The 11,260-nt window shown below is 37.8% G+C and overlaps 2 protein-coding genes across 3 annotated transcripts in view; one reads left to right on the top strand and one right to left on the bottom strand.

The window, feature by feature from the left end:
• Nucleotides 1–7,972, top strand: part of ripk3 (receptor-interacting serine-threonine kinase 3) — an 11,051-nt gene extending 3,079 nt beyond the window's left edge. Inside the window, exons 5-14 of one of the 2 annotated variants that reach the window (XM_035674967.1) lie at nucleotides 449–604; nucleotides 1,334–1,482; nucleotides 2,420–2,469; nucleotides 3,339–3,500; nucleotides 4,167–4,249; nucleotides 4,348–4,402; nucleotides 4,567–4,631; nucleotides 5,689–5,740; nucleotides 5,855–6,054; nucleotides 6,330–7,972. In XM_035674967.1, the coding sequence (XP_035530860.1) occupies nucleotides 449–604; nucleotides 1,334–1,482; nucleotides 2,420–2,469; nucleotides 3,339–3,500; nucleotides 4,167–4,249; nucleotides 4,348–4,402; nucleotides 4,567–4,631; nucleotides 5,689–5,740; nucleotides 5,855–6,054; nucleotides 6,330–6,521 (1,164 nt within the window). In that variant the 3' untranslated portion in view covers nucleotides 6,522–7,972. The remainder of the gene's footprint in view (nucleotides 1–448; nucleotides 605–1,333; nucleotides 1,483–2,419; nucleotides 2,470–3,338; nucleotides 3,501–4,166; nucleotides 4,250–4,347; nucleotides 4,403–4,566; nucleotides 4,632–5,688; nucleotides 5,741–5,854; nucleotides 6,055–6,329) is intronic. The other variant, XM_035674968.1, reaches the window with a different exon arrangement.
• Nucleotides 7,973–11,110: 3,138 nt separating this feature from the next.
• The window catches only part of si:dkeyp-74b6.2 (cerebellin-1), a 5,132-nt gene continuing 4,982 nt past the window's right edge, over nucleotides 11,111–11,260 (bottom strand). The window contains exon 5 of the mRNA XM_035675803.1: nucleotides 11,111–11,254. Coding sequence (XP_035531696.1) covers nucleotides 11,111–11,254 — 144 coding nt within the window. The remainder of the gene's footprint in view (nucleotides 11,255–11,260) is intronic.

The raw sequence follows: 11,260 nt of genomic DNA on the forward strand, positions 1-11,260 counted from the left end.
GCTCCTGTGAGGACTCGGACTTGATATGTGGTATGCGCTGTACTTAGTGAGATCCCTGTGCAACCCCCTGCTTTGGTTACTTTTGTGTGAAATTGACGACGCACACCTTCAAGAATACAAAAACTGCATGTGCTATGTGCCGCGAGAGGACACAAAGCTTGACGGGCACAGCAACAGTAACCAAGAGGGGCGGCCATAATACCTGAAAGCTTATATCATTTCCACCATCTGTGCTTTGTGTTTAGTGCTTATTAGCAAATGTAACAGCTCCCTGAGAGCAAGGAGTAGTAAAAACTAAAATAATTTAACATAAATCATAAAGAAAAGCTGCTTAATTCCTACTTATATCCACTTTTTGTGTCTTTCTCAGTTGAAAGAGTATGTGACTCACTACAGCACAGTCACTATTTTTATCTGTAATAGACAGAATCTTACATTTCTATTTCAGGACACCTTACGTGAGACTCCACCGTTGCCGCTGGTCTTCAGACTCGCTCACCAAGTGGCTCTGGGTATAAACTTCCTCCACCACCTGTCCCCTGCCGTGCTCCACCTGGACCTGAAGCCCAGCAACGTGCTGCTGGACTCAGATCTCAATGCCAAGGTGAGTCCCAGACTTTTCAGGAAAACCCAGACCTCATCCTGCAGCATGCTTACCTTATATACTAGTGTGCACTCTGCCTCTGCATAGTATACAGCAGCAACTCCCCGCAGTCTTGACTGAGGCAAAATGTAGACTGACACCTTGTTAATTAAAGGTTGTGTCTGTCGTTACAGGGCTGCAACTAACAATCACCTTCTCAATGAATCTGTAGATCTTTTCAATTAATGGATTATTCATTTGGTCTATGAAATCTCAGAAATTGGTGAAAATGTCCTAAACAAGCAGTCCAGTGCCAAAAGAGATACAGTTAAATCACATAAGAAAAGCAGCAAATCCTCACATTTGAGACGCTGGAACCAGAGAATATTTATATTTGGTATTTTTGCTTGAAAATGTGCTTATCTGGTCTACAGATGTCAACAAAAACACATTTCCTTTTAAATTGGCTTCAGTTTCAGTTCAGTCTTTTGGGACGTTGGATTTCTTCTGGCTTCTTTCCTCAGACTCCAACTGTGAATGTGAATTTAAAAGCTTATCAATGAGTTTCGTTTTAAGCCTTTGATAGAATGGCAACCTGACTATCAGACAACCGCCAAATAAACAGACATTATAAACTAATTGTGCTGTGCATTATGCGCATTGACAACTTCATAAAATATGTTTGTCCCTTGCTGACTGGTTCCTTCCTGTCCATGCTAATTTTCTTCTCCTTTCCTCCTTTTCTCTAAGCTCACAGATTTTGGCCTCGCTCGGCAATACCACAGCGTCACACGGGTTTCCAAGAAAGAGAGTGAAGAGGAAGGGGGGACGTTGAGCTACATGCCACCGGAGGCGTTTGGCGTATCGTACAGCCCTACTCGAGCCTCTGATATCTACAGGTACAAGAGCAGTTTTATTGATCACTTAAAGGTCCAGTGTGTAACATGTACGCGAGGCTCTATTGGCAGAAAAGGATATATAAATCATAGGTTATGTTTCGATTAGTGTAATAATCACCTGAATATAGGAATTTTGTGTTTTTGTTACCTTAGAATGAGACGTTTTTACCTCTTAAAGGACAAACCTCTAGATAGGGCCTTTTGTGAGTTTGCTGCCTTTTAGTTTCTCCTCCACACTGCCCGATCTCTTTCCCAGGGTCCCACTGAATCCTACACGCTTGTCCTTTAAGAAGTCATAGTGACAACTAATTTTAGATTAACAAGCTTTACATTCAGGGGAACTTACAAATAGGTTGTAGCAGCAATAACAATGGAGTCATTTCAGTACAATTAAAGGTGGGGTCAGTCATTCTGGTGACTCTGACAACCCAAAGCGTTGGTATTTGACTACCTGGTAGCACAAAAACGCCACCTGTTGTGTTGTGTGGCTCACTTTGTTTCCCATTTACCTTAAATGTCGGCATTTGACGACCTGGAATGGGACTAAAAAATCGACTATCTGTCTCCACAATGACTGATCCCACCTTTAAATTAAGAGTAATTTACCTAGTAGAAATGTAGGCTATAGCATGCACTTGACACACCTGTTAAACACAGGTTAAGTCTCGGCAGGAAGGGACAATAAAAGTTGCAATGGTTGGAAATGGTTTCAGTTTATTTCACAGAGGAGTGTAACTGTACACTGTACAAAGGCTTTTACTGTGATTGATAAAACTTCCAGGTACTCAGGTGACTTCCTCACTCAGTAAACTGCACCCAAATGCTTAAACACCTCCCTCTGAATATTCTGGCACTGATTTTGTTGTTCTCACAAGTCAATTTACAGATGAAAAGAAAAGTAATTTCATGTGCATGTAACTCTCTCTGTCTCTCTTAGTTACGGTATACTCTTATGGTCCATTGTCACAGGGAAACAACCATATGCTAGTAAGTGACTGTGGTGTCTTGTCCCCTGTCATTTAACTGTCTGTCTCTTTTGTTTTTTTGACATATGGTGCAAGAAAGGCAGGAATTCATTTGTGTGGCCACACCTACCGTTTGTTTTTTCTGGCTCTGAACTGTAGAGGAATTTGTTTGCACAAGTCAGATGTGTTTTGTGGTGGAATGTAACTACATTTACTCGTTAAGTACGGTACTTAAATACTTAAGTACAAATACGATGCATACATATTCAAGTCTTTTGTTTTCATGCCACTTTCTACTACTCCACTGTATTTGAGGGAAATAGTGTGTGTTCTACTATAATAATCTGATGGCTTCAGTTACTTAATTACTTGTTACAAATTATGGTTTTTGCATGCATAAACATACGAGGATCTTTCAAAAAATGATGTTTTGTTATACATTTAACTACCCAATCCTGCTTTTACATTAATGCTTGACTAATAATAATCTAATAATATAATATATGAAATATAAAAGTCACAGAGGACATTTTTATGCATTAGCTACTTTTACTGTGTGTACTTTCTACTGTACTTTTAATACTTTAAGTACATTTTTTTGATTATTCTTACATACTTTTATGTAAATAATGCAGGATTTGTACTTGTAATAGAGTATTTTTACAATGCGGTGTTAGTACTTTTACTTCTGGATACATTGGCTGAAAGCAACACACAAGATGCACCGATTTTCACTACCATTGTCTCAATTTTCAAACAAAATCTCACAACATCAGAATAATTTTAAAATTCTCCAAATTCTGGCTTTAATGTAAGAGCTATATTTTATACCTGGAAGGTGAAATCTAAGGCCACACTGATACCCTTATTCTAATCCTTCCTCCACTGCAGATGCATTGTCCAGCATAGTGCGGTTTCGCATCCCGGAGGGAGACCGTCCATCGCTGGACGACATCAAGTGCCAGGCTGTCGGGGTTGCAGGCCTGACTGGATTGATGGAACTCATGAAGAGATGCTGGGAAGCGAAACCCACCCAAAGGCCCACAGCCTATGGTGAGAAAACTCCCCAACCCTCATGATTAATTGTAATAACTTTCTAATCCTTTAAACTTGTTTTTTCAGCGCCATTATCAGGTAAATATTTTGTTTTATGATGAGATACCTAAAGGGAAACATTCAGCCCATCAGCATGTTCAAGTCAAGTCAAATTTGATTTATAGAGCCCAAAATCCCAATTTTCCATAGACCCTCGATTCGGGTAAGGAAAAACCCTCATAACGTGGAAAAAAGGGAAGAAACCTCAGGGGTGTGATGACACAAATTTCAGATAGATGAAGATTATAAAGTAGCCTATATGTGAAGAATATGGATCCAGGAGGACGTTGAACAACTTCAGATGTCAAATCACAATATGCACAGATTCTAATGAACAAAAAAATACGTAGGTAGCAGAACGTAAGTGAAAAATAGGATCCAGGAGGTTGAACCAGAGCTGCACTGACTTCCTGACAGTGTGCTTTGTCATTGTGAGCCTGGTTAATATGCTGACTTTAGCTTTAAGCTCAAAGCTCAACTGGTTCCTCTTATATGTTAATGATTAAACTAAACCTGTGAATCAACTGAAGTGCCATTTGAATCTCATCAACAACTCTGAATTTGAGACAGAAAATATACATTTAATAGTTTGTGAAGGTTATCTTTACTTTCTGTGGTTTGCAGAGTGTACGACTGAGACAGAAGAACTGTACAAAATTCACAAACACGCAATTCGCGATGCAGTCCATAAAGTGCTGATGAAACTGGTAAGAAAATTTTGACATGACGCAGCAAAACCTTAGTTAGATTTTTGCATGTTTTTGCCTCACTCACTCTCTCTTTCTCTTCCTCTTTCCACAAAAAGGAAGAAGAAAGTACAATAGAGCTGGTTCAGAGCGTTCATATCTCTCAGGCTCCAGGTCTGTTCTTGCCTTAAATTTGTTTCCCCACTTACAATTTAACACTCTTATTTGCCGTCTTGCCTGAGAGTTAGAGGAGAAGATATCCCTCTCATGTCTGTACACTAACTAACTACAGCCTCTGGGTAAGCGTATAGTCATGGTCCTTTTTTTTGTTGTTGCAGTGAATACCAGAGCTGAAGCAGTAAATGTTTGTAATGATGTGCCGACTGGGCGCCCGCCAATTCAGGTGAGATTCAGAAAATTCAGACGGTGCTGAGACTCTTATAGAGAAACATTCACTTCTTGTTTTTAACCACCAGGAACATTTTAGCTTCGTCATTCAGTCTCTTTTTTTAACACAGCGTCAATTAAATTGTTATTCTTTTAACCCAAGAACAATTACTAACTCACAATGTGGTCTGTGACATATAGTTTTTCTTTTTTTTCTTGGTCAATGCTGTGGTATTTCTTCATTCATTATTTTTTTTTTACCACAGCGTGGAAATATTACATGCATCAGTTCCTGCTGCCCCAGGGGAATTTTCACAGGAAAGAGTGTTGAACGCAGCAAATGTAAAAGTGCATAACGTCCGGATCAAGATTGGGCAATCAGTGATAGAATTTCCATTTTGTTTCATATCTTATTTTAATTCTGATTCTGATTGTTATTTCAAATAACACTCGTTGCTCATATCAGAATGAAATTACTTTACTATTTACTAACTCTGAGAACCCCCACACTATGATGCCACTCTTATGTCTGAATATGTAACTGTAGCCAACAACAAAATCCAGCTACCAGCACCTTTAAAGCTAATCAGTACATTTATTGAATTCAACTTGTTTATTTGAATTGTGAAGTGTAAAAACAACAATTTGTATTTTTATGAAACAAGAAATAGTTGTTTATATGCTTCAGTTTCACAGATTAAACAAGCAAAATATTAATTATTAAGCTTTAGAAATGCTAGTAGGCAGATTTTTCTTACGCTTTGGACGGAGCCAGGTTAGCAGTTTCTCCCCTGTTGTGTTCACAGCCCTGAGTGGACAGTAATTACAAGAATCACTCATATTCATATTTTATGACCATTTTTAAAACTCCACTGTGCCTTTATGTGATTAGCTAAAGTACATGTTTTTGTGTTAAAAGAGATCATGTTCATTAAAAGTATCAGGCTTTTAATCTCATTTAGATTTAATTTAGAGGTTAAAACTGACACCAGTGGGAGTTATAATATCACCTAGGCCACTGGTATTTCACAAATAACCAACAAACAGAACTTTCACCTTTTTTGTTGTTGCAGGAAATGGCTGGTCGTGGGGCTGCAAATCCAAGAGATAAAGCAAGAGTCAAAGGTAAACAGGAAGTTGGTGTTGAAGTCGCATAGAAACCACCAACGGGCAACAAATTTAGACAAACAAACCATCTATCATGGCTGAATGCTTTCAGATTAACATCTTCCCTTTCAGACTCTCCTTCAGCTCGACATGCGAATGTCTGCGATGTTGATGAGGGATGCCCGTCAAAAGACCATAAAGTGAAAGTGTCTTTTGTTCACCCCATTAAATCATCATCACCGCCGTTTACTTCGACTGGGAGATCACCTCAAGGCACCTCAGCAAAAACGTCCCAGCAGGCTTTTAGCCAAAACCAGGTTCCACCGTACTATGTGAGTGTTCTTTGGTTTGCGTCTCCACATTAAAGATTTGGGCCACAGTGAGAAAGATTTAGAACTCCATACATTGCATTAAAATACAGTATATTTTCTTTACTAAAGGATATTTTTTATCATAATTAAGATTTGTTTTCCACATCAAAATGTATTTAGAGAATTTTTTGATAAAGTCTTCATTATTTTATATCCTCCAAAAGTAAAACATTCCCTCAGTGGAATTAAAAAATGCACACAGTGTCCAAGATAATCTTTTTTTTTTTTTGCATCAGCAGCGTCAGTTTTCTGGTCCGCCTGCTGCATGTGGAGTCAACATCTACTTGAGCAATGTGACTGGATTTCAGCATGGTACCAACAATGTCATGCACATCAACACAGACAGGAGACGGCACCCAACAGCACCCTCCAGAGTCGACCTCCTGCCGCCACATTCAGGAAGCAGGAGGGACAAGACAGGAGGCTGAGTTCACATTGAGTTCTCTAATTTTTGTTCAAAGTTCTCTATGCTTGGTTTATCCTTTCTTGCACAACTGGAAGGGTTTTGTAAGAGAAGCTCCCTGTTAGAAAAAAACTAACTTTTCTTGTTTTTTGCTTTTCAAATCTGGACAGGATTCAGATGTTTTAAAAATATGTTTTGGTATTTTTTTTGTCTTTATTTATTCTGTTAAAACATTTAAAACCAATTAATAAAACTTAACACCTGCCTTTTGCCCTGTCAGCAGTATAAATATGAGCCAATGCTAGTCATATGGTTTTGCTTTTCCACCAACTGTGGTCAACAAATATCCACTTGGGTAGTGCCAGCTCGCCATCAGGTGCCAAAAATTGCCTTAACAACAGATTGACTGTTAATGAAAACAGGTTGCTATATAGTCTAACCTCTTCACAAATAGTTTTTTTGTTTGTTGGAGTGAAAGAAATGGAGAAACTCCTTAATATGTAAAGCATTTTCCTGGTACGTCATGGATGTTAAAATAGATCCAGGCATGGCTACCTTCACTTGCACTGGAATACTGGATTTGATCATCAAAATGTGTATATATATATGTCTTTAACGTGTGAATGTATTTTTTACTGATTGCATTAATTCAGGTTCTTTTTATACTCATGCGTCCTTATGATGGTACATCAACATTAGTCCAGACCCAAAGAATTTTATTTTACGTTTTATATAATTTTTTTTAAGTGTACATTTTTGAGATGAGTTTTCTAAAAAATATCAAACACAAAGTTGAATTTTAACAGAAGTGTGTATACAGTGACATCCAGAGTTTGATGTAATGGTGCTGCCATTAAATTTGGCATCTTGTATACTCAGTAGAAGCGTGACGTAGCTTCAATGAAGTGTTGATGAACGAGCATGTGTGGAATATTTTTGTGGTGTTGTTTTGCAATATGCCAAAAAAATGTTCTATATTTTTGTTGTTAACAAATCACATAAAAAAAGAGACCCAAACCAATACCTTTGACACTACCCTCTCTGTGGCTCTCTGTCAAAACGGCTCAGGGATTTCCTTAAACAGTTGGGCTCTGTAAGTTTTTAAAACATTAATCAAACAGGTGCAAATTATGCATTTGTCAGGGACTATTTTCAGCAGCGGATTAACACACAAGTGGAATTGACTCCAAAGTGGACAACAATGGAGTTATATGGTACAGAGAGTACATAAATAATACTGGTTTGTAGAATCACGTCATTATTGTTTTTGGTCTTAAATGGGAATTGTCGACTGTAACAAAAATATAGAATATCAACTGACTTATACTTCAATCTTAAAGGTACTTAAGTGAAACTGTATAATATGGAAAACATTAAGAATCCGGAGATTGTATTAGCTAAGATTCAGATAATTTAATAAATTCTGTTTGTACTCAACTGTTGTGAGTGTGTTTATGTTTTACACTTTTTATGATCAAAATCTCCTGCAGTGGGAGTTTAAAAGAGAGCACAACAGTAGTTTGACTTCAGTTTTCATATTTCAGGTAATAGATATCACAGAGCTGCAACAATTGGTTCATTAATCGTTTGTCAGAAAATACAGAAGCAACTGTTTTCATGATCAAAATGGTTTGAGTCATTTTAAAAGCAAAGAAACACTTTTTGTTTCTAGCCAGACAAGTTTTTATGGGGTTCATTCGTCGTAAAAAAACCCATAAAAATGCATCTAACTAGAGAACTACAGTGTTTAGAATTCAGTAATAGATCAATAGTAATCAGTGTAAGGTACATATAGATTATCTTGGCAAAACATTTAGCATATATTGCATTTTTTTCTCTCACTTACCTCTGAGTGCTTCCTTAAAGAATTTCTAATATGAAATATAGCATCCATCCCGCTTTCCACTGTGGTGGGAAATTGCATTCAGGGATTAGGTTCTGTGAACATGAAGCATTATGTTGTATTATTCTATGTTTAATTTTACAGGCTCTGGTGTCTCACCCTAGTTAGGAGAGATTTCCAAAGACCAAGGCTGTCTCCTGGAGAGTCGGGCATCAGATGTATTATGACTACTGTTTTCACATTTGACGTCACCAATAGACTTCCTTGGGAAAGAGGCTACATTCTTTGGGAAAGAGGCATATAATAGAGTGATTTTCTTTGTTCAAGTCAGTTGATTCTCGAGACAACTCGGTTTGCTTGTATCTTGTTTGATACAAATAAATCTTGCATTTGGAGATAAACTGTCAATTCTCTTTGCTTTCTGTGAGTCTGTCACCATTCTGGGTACCTTCAGTAGGAGTTTGTGGTCTCTCACTATAGTCAGATAGCTAAAAGTTTAAGTCAGATAGACATCGATTGAGGTGCATTGAGACGAGAAAAATGTACATCAGTCCTTCTCTATTTATTGCAAACAAATAACTTCTGTTGCTGCTGTAATTCATCACTCACCTGGACAAATATAATGTATTAATATTTAATTATGGATTATTCATATACTGTTATTCTTTTCATGTATTAGTTTTATATTTGTTACATGGTGCGTTTCCTCTTGTTTCAGAAACCAAAGTCTTCACATTGTTTTGTACTTCTGACATGAATCTCCAAAGTGCTAACACAGGCCTCTGCTGTGCACCAGGATGTTGAGACTAATCGGTTGTGACGGTGCAGTGTGAACTCGGCAGGCTTCTGGCACCAGATCACTTCCTTCACTGCCAATCCTCCATCTGCCACCGGATCCACTGCAGAGAGACGCATCAACATGCGTCAACGGGATAAAAAAAAAACTAAAATATATGTATTGTTTAAGGGATTTACAATAAAGCTGCAATTCTGATGCTTAAATGGTATTTTCACATGATAGCGTATGTGGACATGCGTGGTCAAAATCTTGCAGTGCGAGCCTCTGTTGTCCTTTATACAACTCTGGGGGCACACGGCAGGGATGCACATTATTTTCATAACAACCGTTTGTCTGCATTAAAGGATTTATAGAGCCCATGTAAAATGTAGTAGGGGTGGTTAGGAGGCCATAACAGCGTCAGAATTAAACAAGGACATGTGGCAAAGTCCTTGTGAGATAAAATGTGCAAGGCTGTGAGAGAAAAGTTAGGTTAATGTGGACTTTTCTTGTTTTGCATATGACTATTTCTTTCTTTCTTTCTTACAGTTTCTAGCTTCAACAGATTTTGTAATAGCAGGAAGCAGAACAAGCAACTTAAATATGATAATGACACCAAAGATTTCAAAATCATTTCTTAAATAAATGAAAAAATGTAGAATAAGGTTATCAGGTAAGTCAAAAATCAAACTGAATTATCAATTAATAATACTGAATACATACTGAAAAAGTATTATACTTTTCCTTTAACCTCCAATCAGTGGGTAAAAAACCAAAAATGTTTTTATTTTTTTCTTTACCACCTTTCAGTTGATAAAATACATTTATTTAATTCTTTCATTATGTCTCAACTCCTTTATTTTCCTCTTACTTGGTCACGTAAACATTCATTTATTATTTAATTCACTAGTTTACTCAGCACATTTCCAATTGTCCCTATGCATATATGATAATGAAATGAGTGTGTTCATGGTTTATGTTTATCTGTGCACCAGCCTTGTGAACAATCTACCGAGCTGAAACTATTTTTAGATTCAGTGTCACTTCTCAACACTTCTCAAGGACGTTTTCTCTGAATAATAATAAATAAATCCACCTAGAAATCAAAGGAAAAAAGACTGAACTTGCCTGAGAATCATCAGGTTTTTAACTTTTCTACAGTATCAAAGTAATCCAGTGATAGATGTCTTTACATCTTTGTTGTCTTTAGCTAATAGCTAATTCAGCATAATTTGAATTGAGCCAATTAATGCAAATGTAAATGAATACAGCTAAGAAAACTGGGAGGTCAAGTTGTCCAACCAACATTATACTTCCTGTTTACAAAGCCCTCATATTATGGGACTTGTAGTTCATAGTGGTGCCATTGTCTCAACTCAAATTCTGAAAACCCCAGAGCTAAAGCATTTTAGCCGGCAAGTTTAAGCTGACAAAATTAGCTACCAATTGCTATTAATAAAGTACAAAGACACCCTGCTTCCTAATGTTATCTTATCTTCAAGTGCATGTCTCTTGGCGTCATCAGGAACCACTGACCAAACTGGACAGACAGACAGACAGACAGACAGACAGACAGACAGATAGACAGACAGACAGATAGACAGATAGATAGATAGATAGATTTGGCAAGAGGCAGAGATTAGACACAATAATTGTCTTTATTGCCACCAAGATTTGCTACTCTGTATTTCATGCATTAAAGGAAAATCACAAATCTCTGACACCTGATGGAAGCAAGCACAGACAGCACAGTACAGTAGTCAGCAACAATGGAAATGGAAATTACATTCAAGATTATTTGGCGCAGCAAATTCACCGATTCATCTGATACATATGAAGCGGTTTGACGTCGTTGCCAACTTCAGTGTGGAATTCAGTATGTATCCATTGATACTTCCTCCTTTCTGTCAACTAAAACTTGCCCCCCAAAACAATTTTATACCTTGCTCTCTGTACCCTTGACTATATGTTTCCCATCCAAGCTAAACCTGATCTACAAGGGGAACACCAGAAACCCGGAGAACGTGGAGAACTTCCAGCCTCCCATCAGGTTCCCCCTCTCCAGTTTGAGGTAAGCCTTGTCTCCTCTCTCCATCATCACCAGCCCGGCATTGGTCGCAGCTTCCCTGGTCACGTCCTGATC

Source organism: Morone saxatilis, unplaced genomic scaffold (genome assembly GCF_004916995.1).
Source record: "Morone saxatilis isolate NCDOM2014 unplaced genomic scaffold, NCSU_SB_2.0 Contig4, whole genome shotgun sequence".
Lineage (NCBI taxonomy): Eukaryota > Metazoa > Chordata > Actinopteri > Moronidae > Morone > Morone saxatilis.